The sequence below is a fragment of the Mesocricetus auratus genome, unplaced genomic scaffold, assembly GCF_017639785.1.
Source record: "Mesocricetus auratus isolate SY011 unplaced genomic scaffold, BCM_Maur_2.0 Super-Scaffold_100009, whole genome shotgun sequence".
NCBI classification, from domain to species: domain Eukaryota; kingdom Metazoa; phylum Chordata; class Mammalia; order Rodentia; family Cricetidae; genus Mesocricetus; species Mesocricetus auratus.
Window position 1 is genome coordinate 85,229,532 of NW_024429193.1, and position 19,770 is coordinate 85,249,301.

Here is a 19,770-nt window from a genome sequence, read left to right on the forward strand (position 1 = left end):
GGTAGGTGTAGGAAGAGGCCAGAGGTCATCTGTGGAACAAAAAGCAGGCTGCCGAAAGGAAGGTATGGGTGTGTCAGATAGAAGCAAGAAACACGACCCATTTTATTGGGGGTAATTTAACAGTGGTGGTTCCAGCAACTTCTGAATCTATACAGCTCACCACAAAAAAAGCTGTCGATTATCCAAGTCAGAGTTCTAATCGGAAAAACTGGCCCAGAAAGGTACAGGGACTTTCCTAAAACAACGAAACAGGTGACCGAGCAGGATCTCCACCTTGCCTTGAGTGAGTTGGTGTCCTGGTCTGGGTAGACCACAACTCCCATTCTTCCCTTCTGGAGCCCCAGAAGACCTTACTCTGGAGTTCAGACCATCTTCTGAGTTCTACAAAATCTAGTCAACACTTTTTGTCCTGCACACAATTCTACATGTAGCAACAGATAACGTAGCTGCTCCTAACTGCTTACCTTAGTGAAGAGAAGAATAAAAATAAATAAAGTCAGTAGAAAGGCAGGGATACTGAGGCAGGAGGCTCCTTCAAAGAGGACTTGGGGGCGTCTCTGTGCTTTGAGTTGGGTACCTAAGCAATTTAAAGAGTCAGAGCTGGGGAGATGGTGGCTCGGATTCCTAGATGGCGCGTGAGGCAGCCCACAACCGCCTGCACCTCTAGCACGGGAGTTTCAAGCGGCCTCTGCAGGCACCTGCACGCGTGTGCACATACCCAAACACGCACACATGACTTAATACAGAAATAAGCACAGAAATACAGAAACAGGCTTGAAGACTCCAGGGAATCGTATCCTAAACTGGGCAAACAGGAAGTTCAAGGGCCCTGGGGCAGTCACGAGCTGGAAGCGAGACACGAGGCAGCTGGGTGCCATGCTCAGCCTCAAGTCAGCAGCGCAGCAGCGAGGGGGCCTTGCCCTCTGGGAGGAGTGGATGGGGGATGGCTGGGGAGGGGCAGAAGGGGTGGGAGGTGAGGCAACCCCTCCCTCCCCTGTTCTTCCCACTGCAGCTGCCACTTGCACGACTCTACACGACAGACCTGTCCTAGCCCAACAGTTTATCCCCAGCGGTTCCTGCACCAGCCTGACCCCAGCAAAGGGAGAGACACATCAAACCCAACCAAGGAAAGTCCACCAGCCCAGCCAAACCCCCAAGCCAAAAGCATCGCAAAGGACCAAGAACCCACTGGTCCTGTGGGAGTGTTCTCGGATGAGAGCTGCCTAGATGAAGCCTGGAACACAGGAATTTTGAACACAGGAATTAAAAAAAAACTGTTATAAAATTTTATCAAAGAATTCAAGGAAGGCTGGGCGGTGGTGGCGCACGCCTTTATTCCCAGCACTTAGCGGCAGAGGCAGGCGGATCTCTGTGAGTTCGAGACCAGCCTGGTCTACCAAGTGAGTTCAAGGACAGTCTCCAAAGCCACAGAGAAACCCTGTCTCGAAAAAAAAAAATCAAGGAATTTAAAGAGGACATAAACACTTCACTGGACTCAGTGATGTTCAAGGTAATACAAGTATATGGCAAATGTTTTGTTTATTTATCATTTTCACTATGCCCTCCAGGAAGTGATTTTACTTAGAGTATGTAGAAAAGAAAATTGAAATAATTGATTTTTACTTATATCTTGAGTAGAGAAAATTGAAATAATTGATTTTTACTTATATCTGAAAAGTGTAAGAATTAGAGTTTGGATCTTCAACCCTGGCGCTTTTCAGAAATGGCGGCCTTTCTAACCCTGCAGGGTCCATAAAGCGTGCTTTCTGTTCTGCCTCAGGTGTAACAGGGCCAGGAGAAAACTCCACAGTATTTAGGGTGTCTGTTAACTATATGATAACTTGCTACACTATAGAAGCCATTTTATAATCTCCATGTTCCCTAGAACACCATGTGGTAACCCTCAGATATACACAATCAAATGTATTTAGGAATAAGAAATAAAAGTGTGCATAAGAAATGCCTGAAGGAATGCATTAAATAGAATAAAATAAAGAAATCTGAGGAGGGCAGTCCTGCTCAGTATTAGAGTACTCACCTAGTATGTATGAGGCCCTGTGTCCAGCCTCCAGTGCCATTCACCCAGAAAATAAATAAGATGTATAGAAGAAAATAAGTACAAAGCATAGTAATAAATATCAAGGTCTGAGTACATGCAATGCTGCATAGCCTCTTTCATCTACAGCTTGTCTCCTACTATTCCCTCAAATTCATCCTTTGTTAGTGTTTCAGGGTGAAGTGTCCAGGAGGTATGCTTGTGTGAGTGTGTGTGTGTGTGTGTGTGTGTGTGTGTGTGTGTGTCTACCACTTCACTCACCCATGTTGTTAAGTACAGAGAGGAAAGCAAGCTAGGGGAGAGAGGGGGGGAATGTTGAAGGAAACTGGTGAAATTAATATTAAAAAGCTGGTAACTGCTGAGAAAGAGGGTCCCCAGTACAACCAACCCTGCATATTCCTGGAAAATATTGGCACAGATTTTGGGAACACTTGTTGTTGAGGAGAGAGTTTTCAATGACAAGAAAATACCACTTTATTAATTTGCTATACCTTGAGAATGTATATTGCTACTACTCCTACTACACCAATCACACATACCCAAGCTTCCAATATTTTCAATATTTTTTTTAGTTTTACATCATACTAGGTTGACCTAATTCATGTTACCAAATGGCAGGAACAAAAGAGACAATCTCTGTTCAGATATTCTGCATTGAAAGAAATGAGTGGTTCCTAATTTTAAGATTAAATTAAAAACACGTAAAAAACTAAGGGGAGACATGCTGGAGCTTTAGTCATCTCGGGAAACTCTGAACCTTCATCATTGCCATCCCAGGGTTCCCTGAAATCAGCAGCAGCTCTTTCTACGTGTTTCCTGTAGCTGTTAGTATACTTACTGATGGGGAAGTCCTGTGTATATGTCAATAAAGCACTGTTGGCCAATAGGAAAGCAAGATAGGTGGGACTAGGAGTCCAGGCGGACTCTGGGTAGGAGAAACACAGGGAGTCAAGATGTAACCCGCCAGAGAAGTAAATGTCCGGAACTCTTCTCCGGTAAGAGACATACTTAGATTAGCAATTATGGGATAAATACTTAAGTCAGAGCTAGCCAGTAAGAAAAAGCAAGGCCAACAGCTTCATAATTAATATAGCCTCCTGTGTGTTTATTTGGGACTGATGCGGCTCTGGAACCAGGCTGGCGGGAAGGCTTCTCTTTACAACTTACCTAGTGTATTTGCCTTCTTTTTTTCCTAAGAACTTTCTTGTTATTGAATCTATACTGCCTAGGGTTCCTCCATCCCCCTGGTACTTGGGATCAAACCTGGGCGTCTTGAATCGCTGGTAGAGTTATTCTAGCAGTGACTTTCATGCCCAGCCCCAGCTCTTGTGTGCTGGAAGCTCAAAGGTGACAGAGAAGATATTGTGTCTCTAGAGCAACACTGTGAGGAACAGCAGAGGCCTTTCCTGGAGCCAAACACACTTATTTCCAGCCTTGAGTTGGGCAATTTCTAAGTTAAAATTAGTGAAAAAAGAGAGCACAGATTTGAAAAAGAGCATGGAAGGGCATATAGGAGGGCTTGGAAGGAAGAAAAAAGGAGGAAGAAATGATGTGATTATATTATTACACTCAAAAACAACGGAAGGGGAAGCAGTTGACTGTGAGATGTCTCAACAGCTACCCCTCACATTTGTCTTCTGAACCCCACACACAATCCATGCCCCAATGTAATAAAACTTTGAAATAGTTCTGTGTGTATGTGAGAGGGAGGGGTGATTTCACCCTGTTTAGCCCCGACGCTTACATCTGTAAACTGAAGTAATAATGCCTTTTTCCCCCTCAGAGAAGTTGCAAACACTATATGAGGAAAATATGGGAAAGCGTTTATCCCGATGACTGGTATACACAGTTTTAAGCCAGGAGTAACCATTATCATATGCCACACTATGAAGCCCAGAAGGATCTTTGCTGAGCAAATAATATCTACAAGGAGAAAAGAAAAGTTTAGGGGAACCCAGGGGCAATCACCCTTGACTTATTTTAAGGTTCTTCTTTATGTTTACTTCTGTGTATATATGTATGTGCGTGCTACATATGCACTAGTGCCCAGAAAAGGGTGTCAGATCCCCTGAAACCGGACTCACATGTGATTGTGAGCCAGCCAACAAGGGTTAGGAACTCATTCGAGGCTGCTGGGGGAGCATCAAGTGCCCTTAACCTCTAAGCCGTCTCCCTTGACTTACTAGGCCTGTATTTTCCCCAATAGCTCAAGATTTGTAGCCAGTGGGGTTGCTATGGAGCTCAATGGCATTATCCTACACCAAAGGAGCCTCCCTGGGGTGGGAGGGGGAAGCCTCAGTCCCAGGGTTCTCTGGAAGCCCCACTCCTCCCACGGAGATTCCTACTCTGTCCTCACAGTTCCTCTGTGCTCAGCCGCCCCTTCTCTCGGTCATGATGGCTTCGGAGAATCACCTGGGATGAGAAATCTTCTCCACTAACCTCCACCTGCATGGGGTCCCTGGGAGTTAGCCACCCTCTTCAACGCCCTCTCCTACAAGAAGCATTTCCCTGTTTCCCTGGGTGTCTCTCCTGCAATAACTTCAATAACTTGCAGCACCTACTGCCTTGCTCCAGCTACCTGCTGCGTGTCACTTCGCCCGGGGTACTGTAAAGTGTCTGGGAGCAAAGTCTGGCTCAGCTTCCTGTTTGGTCGGTACCAGGAGCACCTGTGATCCTCGGTACCAGGAGCACCTGTGATCCTAGGTAATGGAGCTGCGGGACTGCGTTCCTCTGAGGCCGGTCCCGAGGCTGCAGCCTAGAGAGTGACTCTAAACTCAGTCTACTTGCAGAACCCTCCTCTGAGCAACTGATCTGAAGTTGTTTAAGACTCTGTGTGTGTGTGTGTGTGTGTTTGTGTGTGTGTGAGAGAGAGAGAGAGAGAATATGATCAGTGTACATTGTATGAAATGCTCAAAGAATAAAAAATATATTTTAAAAAAGACTCGCTGAAGGAAGTTACCAGAAATAGATTTCAAAACGCTGGCAGGCTTGGGGGTGGGGTGGAGGGGCTCTGTTTAGAAAGCAAAGATTTTCAAGAGGGCAACATCAACCTTTGCCTCGCTACATTTTAATCGTTTTCTCACCACTCACTTATTACCCAGGAACAGGGTAGAAATTCAACACCTGTAACAGTGCAACAGCTGGGAACCATTTGAAAGACTCCTGACTGTATAGCAGACAGGTATTGCTCTAACAGTCATATAAAATTAGTGAACATTTATCCGGCTCAAAACATGACTTTCAAATCATCCAACACGTTAACCTTTTCAAAAGATAAATTCTTCCATCTCAATGACCATTACCCCATAGTTTGCTATAAAGTTCCTTCTTTAGCTGGACGGAGTGAAGTTAACCTCCGGAATAGTTTAGTAACTCAGTAACTCACTTTTTCACAGTACGTGGGAAATAAGACAGAAGTCATCATTGTCTTTCTGAGGCTGAGACGGCTCCGCAGCCTCATTTCTGCTTGAAGAACGCTAAAGTGTCCCTCGTCTTCAGGTGGCTTTTCACAAACTCGGTTAATTTCCTGAAGCCGGCATCCAGCCCTTCCCCGGTGACTGCACAGCAGGGCTGCACGTACCAGTTTCGGTCGCAGCAAAGCTTCTTCACCTTGAACATCCTGGTGATGTCCTCGGCGCTCAGAGCGCCGGGCAAGTCTTGTTTGTTGGCTAATATGACGACCGGCGCGTTTTTGATGTGTTCATTCTTCAGAATGTGCTGGAACTCTTTGCGGGAATCCTCGAGCCGCTGCTTGCCTTCGGAACAGTCCACCACGTACACCAGCCCGTCCGCGTTCTCACAGTAGCAGTCCCAGACAGTCCGCATCTTCTCCTGTCCTCCAACATCCCACACGGTGAGCGGAAGACCGCTGGCCAGCTGGACCATCTCCACGTTGAAGCCGATCGTTGGGATGGTTGTGAAAGTCTCAGCAAGCTTTAGCCTGTACAGCAGGGTAGATTTCCCAGCTGAGTCGAGTCCCAGAAGAAGAATGTGGGCTTGCTGGCCTATGGGATTTTTAGAACTCTGCAATCCCATTTTGGCCTTTTCCTCCTTAAAGATCTTTTCTGGCCAGAGACAACGGGCCCTTCCCAGGTCTTTCATGAAAATGTTTAGGAAGAAAGAGAGTAAGTGCCACAGTTGTAGCCTGAGAACAGGTGCCTGTTTATACTGTACCTTATCGACTTGATTGAAGGCAAACAGTGTTTTATTTGCAGTCCCAGCCAATCCTGAGGAATCTGTGGGAGTAACCAGCAGGTATCACAGTGGCTCAAAGGGGACATTCTTCGTGAGTGAGTAGGATTAGGAGTGGCCTGCTGCTGCAGCCTTAGTCTCTCAGGTGCATACATTTGGAGGAAATCAAAGACTGAGACCTTCACAGGACCACCCCAGCACTGCAGGACCGACACGACCGTTTGTGTTAGCTAGCTAACTAAACCTTTTTGTAGAGCTGTCTTATCTAGCTGTAAATAAGTATCGGGCTGTCTAAAGGCCAGGAGAGTTTATCTCCCCCTTGCTATCTCCATGCCGCTTCCTCTTACCAGATTACTCAGCAGGAAACTTTGAGCCCTCCAAGCTCCGTCTCCTAAGCAGAGCATCACTTCTTGACTCTCCCAGGTAGGGAGTTTACACTATTCACAAAACCAAACTGACCGGGGAAATGTTTCAGCCATACACTTTTCAATAAAGCAGACCTCTCCTTCCCAGCACGTCACCAGAGTCAGGGTAAAGGGAAAAGGGAGCAGGCAAAGTCATCAGAGAGTCCATGGGAGGGCAGCATGGTAACAGATCCCAGAAGACGGAAAATGGGCCGAAGACCACAGATAACTAACTGGCCCAGTGGGTAGAGCTGAGACTTGGGGGCTGGGGCACTGGGGAAAGGCAACAGGAAGAGAAAAAAAATTACTCGTGAAGTAAGAAACTGATAAGATAAAAAGGAACTCAGAAAACAAAGACCAAGTCCTGAAAACTAATTTTGAAAAGTAGATATTTTAAAGCCGGTTGGTGGTGGCTCAGCCTTTAATTCCAGCACCCGGGAGGTGGAGTCAGGTGGATCTCTGAGTTCAAGGTCAGTCTGCTCTACAGAGTGAGTTCCAGGACACCCAAAGTTACACAGAAGAAACCCTGTCTCAGGAAAAAGAAAAGCAAAAGCTGTATTAGAAACTGTATGATAGGTTAAAAGCAGACATCAGAGGAATGTCATAGCATAAAGTAAGAATGAAAACAGGGTGAGGGTCAGCCTCAGTCACAGCCCAGTGACAGGGCCTTATTCCTCAGAAGACAGAAGCAGCCAGCAGAACACTAACAAGTAAACAATATGCAAGTGTTTCCCAGGGCTGAAGAATGGACTCTGGGCTGGCTTGCTCAGTGGGTGACTTCATTTGCCACACAAAAGTCTCTGTGACCTGAGCATGGCCCCAGAACCCACGCAGAGAGAACAACTCCAGTTTCCCCTGGTACCCACAAGTGCATGGTGGCAAGTGTACGCTCACATGCACACACACACTCACACACACACACACACACACTCACACATACAAACTCACACACACAATTTAAGAGCCCCCTCAATGCTTAACAATACAACCTTTATGAAAGGACTTTCTTGGGGTATATCACATACATTAATCTTACTAAAACGTAAAAAAGAAAAAGAAAAAATTTGAGGTAGACTACTGTGTGCACAAAAAATATACCTGTAAAGAAAAAGGGACCTGGAGAGATGGCCCGGGAGTTAAGAATATTTGCTGCAAGCCGGGCTGTGGTGGCGCATGCCTTTAATCCCAGCACTCGGGAGGCAGAGGCAGGCGGGTCTCTGTGAGTTCGAGGCTGGACCGACAGCCTCCAAAACAATACAGAGAAACCCTGTCTTGTAAAACCAAAAAAAAAAAAAAAAAAAACAGAATACTTGCTGCTTTTTTTTTCTTTTTGGTTTTTTGAGACAGGGTTTCTCTGTATTGTTTTGGAGGCTGTCCTGGAACTCGCTCTGTAGACCAGGCTGGCCTCAAACTCACAGAGATCTGCCTGCCTCTGCCTCCCGAGTGCTGGGATTAAAGGCGTGTGCCACCAACACCCGGCTAGAATACTTGCTGCTCTTGCAAAGGAATGGCTTGGTTCCCACCACGTCCTTGGACAGCTCACAAACTGACTGTAACTCCAGCTCCAGAGGATTGGCTGCCCTCATCTGGCCTCTCCCAGCACGCATGCACGTGGCACACACATTCACATAAATAAAAATACAAAGAAAACAAAGTTATGTAATTGGCTTTACAATTTCACTTTTTGACCAACTCACTATGTCGGCAGACAAATATGAAGGCAGCCCACAAAGACAAATTAGACCTGCCTTGAAATGCCTTTCATTGGAGAGAAGACAAAGGAAACATAGATAAATGCGAGGCACATCAACAGGAAAACAAGACACTCCGTAAGAAAAGCTAAGCATCTGCATCTTCGGGGATTGTTCCGGGGTGGAAGGCAGCAGAGAACGGTGAGGTGAATTTCGAACGTGGAAAACCTTGGGATAGAGAGAGAAAAACAACAGTTTATTCACAGGTTGGTGTGGCTGTTCTAGAAACCTGTGTCATAAGAAACCCAGCTAAATCTAACCTGTTGGGCATGAAGTAAGACGTCAGGTCCAGAGTTTACAGTTATGTTCAGGTCATGTCAGAAGTAGAAGAAAAGGAGGAGGGGAAGACATTAAAAGTTCAGCGTGTGATCCTCTAAAAGATACTCTACAAAAAAAAAAAAATACTGATTAAAAAAATTAACCAGTGAAGCAACACCAGAAAGGCAGGTGGATGTCTGTTAGTTTGAGGCCAGTCTGGTCTGCATAGCAAGTTCCTGGGCCAGCTAGAGAGACTCATTTTAAAAAGAGGAAAAATAAATAAGCAGAAATTATCTTGAAAAATAAAGTGGACATGGGTAGAGGAAGACATCCAAAATCAGTCTCCGGCCTGTGCATGCATATACCCAGAGACACCCACAGGGCACTGGTCATCAATGATAAATTCCTTGAGAGCAATGGTGGAGTTGTGGGCATGAAACAGGACACCCTTGTTTTAGGAAGATCCTAAGAGTGATGGCAGCAGTTGAGTCGCAAACACAGGTACATTGCAGATATGCATCTGTGTAAGGGAGGGGTGCATGTAAACAGGGTCATGGTATGCAGCCTGTGGCTTAACTGACCAGTATCTGATTCTTTGTGCTCTTGTTGATGGTTTGTTTCTTCCCCCAAACTTCCTCCCAGCCTTAAAAGCTTTCAGAAACACATGTTGAAAAGAACTGAATTGGAATAAACTGATCAGATTAGGCGGCATTCACGGAAAAATAATCCAGGTCCAGGATGTGAGCAGACTGCTCTTCCTAAGGCAAACGTGGGGACTCTGCTCGCCACTCAAGCTCTCCTCCACCCATATTCCAAATGAGTTAAATGTATCAGGAAAGTTAGAGGTTTTCTTCACATCAGACTCACTGATGTGATAGTGTGTGATTTACTGCTGGTGTTGTGGCATCGACCTCTAGTTTATCCAGACACAGCGAGGATGCTGCTGTGTCCATGTCTCTAAGCTCATTCACACCAAAGCACAGGTCCCTTTTTAGTGTAGTTAAAGAAAAGGGCACTGGAACACTTCCCTCTGTTAACTGCCTTGAACTTTGATCCTTTAATTCTCTCCCAAAATGTGTATGGAGTCTCTTGTCCCAGATAACCCAAGGATGATTGTGTGCAAGTTGTTCTTAAATGATACAAATAAATGGAGGATTGTGAGCAAGTCATTGGCCCACTCTGTGATGTCAGAAATTTGGGGACCCGCGAGATGGCTAAGAAAGTAAAGGCATTTCCCACCAATCCTGGCATTCTGTGTTCAGTCCCTGCATCCACACAACAAAAGAAAGAGCCAACTCCAGAATTGACCCTGGCCTCCAGACACACATCACTGTACACACAGAAATAAAAAGTAAGCAAAGGGCCGGGCATTGGTGGCACACGCCTTTAATCCCAGAACTAGGGAGGCAGAGGCAGGTGGATCTCTGAGTTCAAGGCCAGCCTGGTCTACAAGAGCGAGTTCCGGGACAGCCTCCAAAGCCACAGAGAAACACTGTATGGAAAAACAAACAAAACAAAAAAGTAAATTAACACATTTTTTAATGTTTGTTAAATTTCAGGCATAAAAACATTTTTTTGAAAGTTTCTCTTAGCTTGGGAGGAGAAACAAAAGGTCATAAGCGAGGAGGTCACCTTGTAGTGTACACGCTGTGTGGGCTAACCAAATGAAAAGAAATTTACTTCTTGAGAGAAAATGCCACTTGCCAATTATCCCCTCCACACACTCACAGGTGAAGAGCCTTAATCTGTGGATCTTAGCTTTTGTATACTTAGAGCATTGACTGCTTCTTTTTCCTTTATGGAAAATGACACGTAGAATGCACAACCGACTAAATCATCACAACTGAAAATATCCATGAGCCACTGTTACAAGCAACAGCAAGTTCAGTCTTCCATTTGTTTAGTTTACCTGGTTTAGTTTCTTCCTCCCTTCCTTCCTTCCTTCCTCCCTCCCTCCCTCCCTCCCTCCCTTCCTCCCTCCCTCCCTTCCTTCCTTTCTTTTTAAAACAAAAGTTTCATGTATCCCAGGATAGCCTCGAATTTGCTGGGCAGCTGAAGTTGACCTTGAATTATTTTTATTCGGTTGGATGATTGATTGATTGATTGATTGATTGATTGATTGATGATTGGACACGGGCTCTCACTATATTGTCCTGGCTGGCCTGAAACTTCTTATGTAGACCAGGCTGGTCTCCAACTCACAGAGCTCTGCCTCCTTCGCCCCCTGAGCTGGAATTATGGATCTCTGTGGAGCTGGGGATGGATCCCAGAGTTTCATGCACACTAGGCAAGTACTCTACCAACCAAGCTACCTCCTTAACCCCATTTTTCTTCTTTTTTGGGTTTGGAATCAGGATCTCACTGTGTAGCTCATGATGTTGCCATGTAGCTCAGGCTGCTCTGGAATCTCCCATGGTATTTCTGCTGTAGCCTCCCAGGGGTTGGAGTTTGGAATCAGGATCTCACTGTGTAGCTCATGATGTCACCGTGTAGCTCAGGCTCCTCTGGAATCTCCCATGGTCTTTCCACTGTAGCCTCCCAGGGGTTGGAGCTACATATATGAGTCACCACAGCTGTCTCTCTCAAGGCCCCATTTTATAGAAAGCAAAACGTTCACCCACCCAGTGTTTTCACACCTAGTTCTTGCAGTCTGGTCCAGAGCCCCAGACACTCAGGACCCAGTGAAGAATGGCAGAGTCCAATCTGTGAACTGTCTTCTCAGTGCCAAGTCCTCTGCCAGAACCAACACTTCACCACCCACATCCCTAAAGGTCCACATGGGGAGACTGGCGGATCTAAGTTCATATCTGCTTCTTGGACTCACTAAGCAATGCCTGGTGTAAACCGAGGGATGCCAAAATAATTGTACACTAAATAAATGTGAAAAGATACTCTATAGAGCCTGCTACATAGTTGATATGCTTACCCCTCATTTATGATGACTTTTAAAATATTAGCTAACATTTAAAAACACCCAAGAGGCTGGAGAGATGGCTCAGCAGTTAAGAACACCATTGTGCTCTTCCAGCAGACAAGAGTTCAGTTCCCAGCACCCCTGTCAGGTACTCATAACCACCTGTAACTCCAGCTACAGAGAAATCCAACACCGGGGCCTCTTCCAGTACCTAGACTCACTTTCACAAGCCCACATACATAACCAATAAACAACAATTATGAGCTAGGCGTGGTGGCTACATCTTTAATCCTGACATGCAGGATGCAGAGGCAGGTGGATCTCTGTGAGACCAGCCTGGTCTACAGAGTGAGTCCCAGGATAGCCTGGGCTACACAGAGAAACCCTGTCTCAAAAACAAACAACAACAAAAAATAAATGTGAAACATTTTGAAAATAAATAAAAATAGTGGTGATTTTAGGCTTTTCCAAGAGAGGAACAAGTTGATGATTACCATGAGAGTGTTTCATCCTTGAGAAAATAAATCACTGTACACTGACCCTCCACTCCATCATCTTACACACATGTGGTGATGTGAATGTAATTGGCCCCCATAATCTCATAAAGAGTGGCCTTGTTGGAGGAAGTGTGTCACTATGGGAGTGGGCTTTGTTGGAGGAAGTGTGTCACTGTGGGAGTGGGCTTTGTTGGAGGAAGTGTGTCACTGTGGGAGTGGGCTTTGTTGGAGGAAGTGTGTCACTGTGGGAGTGGGCTTTGTTGGAGGAAGTGTGTCACTGTGGGAGTGGGCTTTGTTGGAGGAAGTGTGTCACTGTGGGAGTGGCTTTGTTGGAGGAAGTGTGTCACTATGGGAGTGGGCTTTGTTGGAGGAAGTGTGTCACTGTGGGAGTGGGCTTTGTTGGAGGAAGTGTGTCACTGTGGGAGTGGGCTTTGTTGGAGGAAGTGTGTCACTGTGGGAGTGGGCTTTGTTGGAGGAAGTGTGTCACTGTGGGAGTGGGCTTTGTTGGAGGAAGTGTGTCACTGTGGGAGTGGGCTTTGTTGGAGGAAGTGTGTCACTATGGGAGTGGGCTTTGTTGGAGGAAGTGTGTCACTGTGGGAGTGGCTTTGTTGGAGGAAGTGTGTCACTATGGGAGTGGGCTTTGTTGGAGGAAGTGTGTCACTGTGGGAGTGGGCTTTGTTGGAGGAAGTGTGTCACTGTGGGAGTGGCTTTGTTGGAGGAAGTGTGTCACTGTGGGAGTGGCTTTGTTGGAGGAAGTGTGTCACTGTGGGAGTGGGCTTTGTTGGAGGAAGTGTGTCACTGTGGGAGTGGGCTTTGTGGGCTCCTTTGCTCAAGTTACCCTCAGTGTGGAACACAGTTCACTTCCTGCTGCCTGCGGATCCAGAGGTAGAACGCTCAGCTCCCTCTCCAGCACAGTGTCTGCCTGCACGCTGCCATGTACCGCCATGATGATACTGTACTAAACCTCTGAAACTATAAGCCAGCCCGGTTAAATGCTTTCCTTGATAAGAGTTGTGTGGTCACGGTGTCCTTCACAGCAATAGAAACCCTATCTAAGACCCCACCCTCCCAATGAAGTAAAAATAACACGGGAAATGCCGCACAAGAGAGGTGGTCTGCAGGCTGTGGCTGGAACCTGAGCGAGGCGGAAGCAACTTTACCCTGATGAAGGATTTATACAAGGACAGTGGTTCAGGCGTCTTTGGCCCCTGCAATACGTGAAGTCTGGCCAGCCAGCAAGCAGCAGGGGGCAACAAAAACAAGAAAGCAGGGTTCTGTAACCCAGGCCACCATTAACCCAGCTGAAGGTCTCCGTTGCTTTAGAGCTCTTCATCTCTACAATCCAAGTTAACTCTAGTGAGCACTGGTGTCTGCTGTTTTCCAAACAGGCAACGGTCCATCCCTTAAGAAGTAACTGAAGGTTGCACTACATTTTGTAATCTTTGAAAAGGGGGCTGGAAGGGGAGAGCTTGGTCCTGCCTCAACTTGAAGGTCTTGCGTTGCTGATTCCTTACCCCTTCTGAATGCGTGTGGAGGAGTGGATGGGGGCGGGGAGAAGAGGGATGGGAAGAGGGAGCAGGAGGAGAGAGGCATGGGAAACTGTGGTTGGTGTGTGAGATAAATTTTAAACGATGAATATAAAAAGGGGTGCTGGAGAGATGGTTCAGCAGTTAAGAGTGCCTGCTGCTCTTCCAGCAGACAAGAGTTCAGTTCCCAGCACCCCTTTTAAACGATGATTATAAGAAGGGGTGCTGGAGAGATGGTTCAGCAGTTAAGAGTGCCTGCTGCTCTTCCAACACCCATTGTGGACAGCTACAACAGCCTCTAACTCCCGCTGTAAATGAGCTGGCCTCCTCTCCAGGTGTCTGTAGGTGCTTGTACACACGTGGCACACGCACACACACACAAACAAAAAGGAACAACTATTTAAAACCTTGGAAATTTGTTTTATTTGTAGTTTTGCTCTTTTGGAAGAGAATTTTTTTTACCTTAAAAACATCTTTAAATCATCTAAACCTTTAAAACTCGGTGTGATTATGAACTGCACTCTTGTCTGTTTTCCTCCAGGTGCACATACAATTTTACATGCTTTAGTCACGTGTCATGAAACATATTGAAGTTGGACTTGGCAGTATACACCTGTAATCCTAGCACCGGGAGACTGAGGTTAAGAAGCCTGAGCTATATAGCAAGACTGTTACAAAAAGCAATTAGCAAGCAACAAAACTCTTGTTGTACTGGACACGCAGCGTTTCTGCACCGCACACTGAACACCGACAGAGTGGATGTACTGCGAAGGATCCCCACTCTCAGGCAACTACCTCTAGGGCTGGGCAGGAGTAAAGATGGGAACAGGAACGTAAGGGAGCAGAGAGGTCGTAAAGAGGAGGGTCAGAGGACGCCTGTGTCCAGCTGAGTGAGAACAGCTGCGGGTCCGGGATCCGAGCCGAGTAAACCTGGGCCCTCACGGGGCTCACCTCATCTCCCAGCCCGAACCTGGACACGTTGGAAAGCCGAAGGCATGCTGAAAACGAGCAGGTGGGGAACACGTGCGAACGGAACTGACCTGCGGAAAATGGCTCACGATCTCTCAAGACACTTGAGACTGGCCTGGCCCGAGAGCAAGGCCGAGTCAGATCCGCGATCAACGCTTAGCGGGTGAGCGACTCCTAAGGCGAAGGACTTAGCCTTCTAGAGAAGAGCCATAAGAGGGCAGCGCGGGGTCACAGCGTGCTGGGTGGCCTGTCGCCGCTTCATGGAGGTAACACGGGAGGGTCAAGGTCAAAGCATGTCACCGCTTCCACTTTCCTCCTTTCCCCGTCTTCTTCCCAGCTAAGGGTGCATGAGTAGTGGCCAGGAATAATAATAATTTTTAAACATTGGATCACTAGACTGTATTACAGGCTAAATAAACATGGTTTTTCCAGCTGGGCAGTGGCGGTGCACGCCTATAGAGGCAGCGGTAGATGGGTCTCTGTGAGTTCAAGGCTAGCCTGGTCTATAGAACGGGTTCCAGAATGACTAGGGCTACACAGAGGAACCCTGTATGAAAACAAAACAAAACAAAACAAAAGGAAAAAACAAAAGGAAACATGTTTTCACCCCGTAAGTTGGGTTTGAGCTTTATTTTTGTTTTATGATATATTTTCTTGAAAGCAGGCCTACTCCTCCCAGATGAGTTGTCTTGTCCCCTGATGCCAGCTTCCTGGTTGTGACATAGTGTCAGTATGCTGATTAGCTTAAAAGTAATTCCAGCCTGGATGACTTAAGCCTCTAGCCCCAGCACTGGGGAGGCAGAAGGAGGAAAATGGTAAGTCTGACTGTATGAAGACTTAGATTCTGTCTCAAAACAAACAAACAAACAAACAAAAAGCCCACAAACATGCAAGCCAACAAAAGTGAACATTTCTGCTCAAAATTACAGTGGTGGGGGGAAATGTATTTATTTATTTACATATCGGCTTTTTTGCTTCGCTGAGTTATCATCTGTGCTCTGTGTGGATAAGTACCTGTGAGTGCAATGCGCGCAGAGACATCAGGTGTCCTGGAGCTGTAGGTGTCAGGAACTGAACTCGAGGCCTGTCCTCAGCAAGTGCGTCCTAACTGCTGAGCCATCTCTCCAGGCCCTACATTATGTCTAAGGAGCATCAAGATATTAGTTGGGAAAAAAAAAGAAACAAAAACAAAACTACATTTCTCTCATGCCCCTATAATTTTCATTAAAATCTGTATTTCTCAGCAACATGGATGTGGAAGCTATGAACTATCACTGACACCTGCCATCAAATACAAGCAATGACGTTTAAGAACTAAAATTACACAAAAGAAATAGCTGTCAGGTTTTCATAAAGACATCTATATGGTCAGGAGAGTTAACTTTTAAATTCTTAGTTTACTAGAACAAAAACTTAGGTGATAGCTTGCTGGCCCAGCTGAAGTTTACCCTGTAGTTTTCTTTCCCAGGACTCTGCTACTATAAGCCAAAAGACATTAGCTCATGTTGTTAGCATTTTCTGTTTTATTTCTTTTGAGAACTTTTGAGTAAAAGGAAATCTAAAACTTAAAAAATGTCTTAGTCGATATCCATCTAAATCTCAAAGCTCCATCATGAAAGAAAAATGCAAATTTGCTCACATGATCGTGCAGGGAAAACACGTCTTTAGCCATCTAAATGTATTCTTATTAAATGATTTAAAAGCACCAAGGAGGCCTGGAGAGATGGTTCACAGGTTAAGAGTATTGGCTGCTCTTCCAGGGGTCCTGAGTTCAATTCCCAGCAACCACATGGTGGTTCACAACTGTCTATAATGAGATCTGGTGCCCTCTTCTGGCCTGCAGGGATACACTCAAGCAGAGCATTATATACATAATTAAAAATAAATCTTTTTTAAAAAGTATTAAGGAGCCGGGCGTTGGTGGCACACGCCTTTAGTCCCAGCACTCAGGAGGCAGAGGCAGGCGGATCTCTGTGTGTTCAAGGCCAGCCTGGTCTACAGAGCGAGTCCCAGGACAGCCTCCAAAACAATACAGAGAAACCCTGTCTCAAAAAAACAAAACAACAACAACAAAAAAGTATTAAGGAAAGGTAATTATATCTGAGTGAAAGCTAGAACTTGCAGAAACAAAGATGCTATTATTCTTCTGGTCTTTCCTATACCTTCAAAAAGTCCTATGATAAGCATAAAAGTAGCAATAACAGTCATAAAAAGGTTGCTATGATGAATATTCTTTAGTCCTCAAAGTCCTTAAAGAATATGCCAAAGTACACAACCAAGTTAAACACTTATGTAAACAATTATCCATGTACTAACACACCCAGAGGAAGGTTCTGATAAGAATTTCAAAGGGAACTTTAAAGTAACTAGTAGTAAAGGAAATGGTTAAGTGAGATGGAAAAGCAATGTTATTACAGTTAAAGAGACATGGATCCAGTAAGTCAGGCCCCCCAGGCATTGCGGGGCTGGGAAGGTGGCCCAGTGGTAAGATCACTTGGGCTCTTGCAGAGGACAGAAGTGATTTCCCAGCATCCACACAGGGCAGCTCACAGCCACCATAACTCCAGCTCGGCATCCACTGCCCTATTCTGGCCCCTGAGAGCACCCATAGACAAAGACACAGATGTGCACATACACAAAAGTAAATCGTTAAAGAAATAGGCAGCCCCTAGGCCCTATGCCATTGCTACAGGATCTCAGGTTTGTTTGCTTTTTTTTCCAGCAATATGAAGCAAGGGTCAGATGAGACGATTATTTCATCAGAGATTCTGAACTTACTTTTTCTTCTGTATTAGAGGCCATCTTACCTCAGTGCAGCCAGAAATTCATGATAAGTTTAAGAAAATAGTTAAGTCTAACTGAAGCATGAGAACTTTCAGCGTTTGGATCAAACACTCTAGAAGTAAATGAGAGTCCCAGATTTGGTGTGGGAAAGCACTGGGCTTCTCAGGCGTTTAAGTCAAGCACAGACTTCAGCTCAGTCTTGGTGTCCAGTCACAACTGCACCTTTTTTTTAAGGCACAAATCTGCACAAGCTGTCTGTCTGCCCCTGGGATTACAATAAAGAGTAAGTGTGATATGAACCAGCCGAGTAAATGTCTTGTCGGTAAAGGTCGGAGCTAGACTCATATCCGCTGGCCAGATAAGGTGCACTGCCAGGCTGTTCTGAGAGTCTAAAGTTATCTCCGTTCCACAGGGCAGAGACACAGCTTCAAGAAGGACTCACTGCGGCACAGTTTCATGGTATCTCAGTCTATCAAGGTGGGGAGGAGAGTGGCTTAGTCCATGTCAGCAGGGGTATGATGCTGCTGTCCACACCACTAAGATAGTAAGCAGCCAAGGATGCTATTCTCCCAAGAGTCTGTCACCAATATCCTACTTCCTCTGCAGATTACAACCTCCCCAAACAGCTCACTAGCTGGAGACCAAGTGTTCAGACATCTGAGCCTACAGGGACTTTCCACACCTAGCACAGAACTCGGTTCCACCTGCTGTAAATGCTGGAGCCGGCTTGCTATAAACTCACTGTCAGATGACACTTCCCAAGTCTATTGCCCCTCCCCACAGCTGAGGCCAACTGATCCTTTTTTTTTATACTCAATCATGATCTGAGAAGACAAGCAATTAATCAGCTCCAATATTGTAGACCAACAGAATTACCCCACTCATTAGTCCAACACAACATGGTATTCTATTTCCATTTTTTTTTAAAGATAGAATCTTTCTGTGTAGCCCAGTGGTTCTCAACCTTCCCAATGCTGGGACCCTTTAATACGGTTCCTCAGGCCGTGGTGACCCCAACCATAAAATTATTTTGTTGCTGCTTCATAACTGTAACTTTGCTACTGTTATGAATCATAATGCAAATATCTGATATGTGACCTCCAAAGGGGTCACAACCCTCATGTTGAGAGCATCTGATATAGCCCTAGCTATCTTGGAACTTGCTATGCAGATCAAGCTGACCTTGAATTTAAAGACATCCAACTATGTCTGCCTCCAAAGCACTGGAATTACAGGAACACACTACCATCCCTGGCATTTTTCATTTTGTAAATGATGCTAGACTTTGTCTCCAAGGGGGTGAAAGGTTCTCTCTCTCTCTCTCTCTCTCTCTCTCTCTCTCTCTCTCTCTCTCTCTCTCTCTGTCAATCTCTGTCTCTCTCTGTGTCTCTCTCTGTCTCTGTGTATGTGTGTCTCTCTCTGTGTCTCTGTGTCTTTCTTTCTGTCTCTCTGTCTCTCTCTGTCTCTCTCTGTCTCTGTCTTTGTCTCTTTCTGTCTCTCTCTCTGTCTCTCTCTCCATCTCTCTGTCTCTGTGTGTGTCTCTGTCTCTCTGTGTCACTGTGTCTTTCTGTCTCTCTATGTCTCTCTATGTCTCTCTCTCTCTCTCTCTCTCTCACACACACACACACACACACACATTATGATGGTTTGAAAGAAAATGTCCCTCAAAGGGAGTGGCATTATTAGGAGGTGTGGCCTTGTTGAAGGAAGTGTGTCACTGTGGGGGTGGGCTTTGAGGCCTCTATGCTCAAGCTACACTCAGTACGGTATACAGTTCACAACCTGTTCCCTGTAGATCAATATGTAGAACTCTCAGCTCTTTCTTCAGTACCATATCTGCCTGCATTTTGCCAGTCAAGATGATAATGGACTAAATCTCTGAAACAGTCAGTCACCCCAAAGAGAGGCTATGGTCATGATGTCTCTTCACACAATAGAAATTCTAAGACACACACACACTCAAATTCTAATGTGATGAAAATGTTTTTGTAATCCTAGTCCTAATGTTCAGTCCTCTACTTGATAATAGGCTCCATGTACTCCAATACCTGACCAACACAAGTGACCCCAAACTATCATTGTCATCCCTAAAACCCCTTCAGGATAAACACTTACTAGCTAACAGTTAACCACAATTTTTGTGAGACAGGTTAACTCTATAGTCCTGGTTGTCCTCAAACTCACTGTGTAGCACCCAGGCTAGGCTAGAACTCACAGAGATGTACCTGCCTCTGCTTCCCAGATGCTGGGATTGAAGGAGTGTGCCACTTATTCTCAGCACCAAGAACTTCTTATCTGTTGCCCACACTGGCTCCTCCATCCTTTTTCTGTATAGCAATGCCTTACTCAGTACTTCTCAATAAAACAAATACATAGAGCTTACTATGAAAATATTTACATTGATTCTGCTGTAACCAGCT

The 19,770-nt window shown here is 45.6% G+C and overlaps 1 protein-coding gene and 1 long non-coding RNA gene across 3 annotated transcripts in view; both read right to left on the reverse strand.

The window, feature by feature from the left end:
- Positions 1-5,103: 5,103 nt before the first annotated feature.
- On the reverse strand, positions 5,104-7,105 carry Arl14 (ADP ribosylation factor like GTPase 14). Its single transcript, XM_005085691.4, has one exon. The coding sequence runs from the start codon at positions 6,155-6,157 to the stop codon at positions 5,513-5,515; it is 645 nt and encodes a 214-aa protein (XP_005085748.1). The 5' UTR covers positions 6,158-7,105; the 3' UTR covers positions 5,104-5,512.
- Positions 7,106-8,306: 1,201 nt separating this feature from the next.
- The window catches only part of LOC106022479, a 38,213-nt gene continuing 26,749 nt past the window's right edge, over positions 8,307-19,770 (reverse strand). The window contains exons 3-5 of one of the 2 annotated variants that reach the window (XR_005879526.1): positions 15,581-15,708; positions 8,663-8,787; positions 8,307-8,570 (exon numbers count right to left, since the gene is read on the reverse strand). This is a non-coding gene — a long non-coding RNA (uncharacterized LOC106022479). The remainder of the gene's footprint in view (positions 8,571-8,662; positions 8,788-15,580; positions 15,709-19,770) is intronic. The other variant, XR_005879525.1, reaches the window with a different exon arrangement.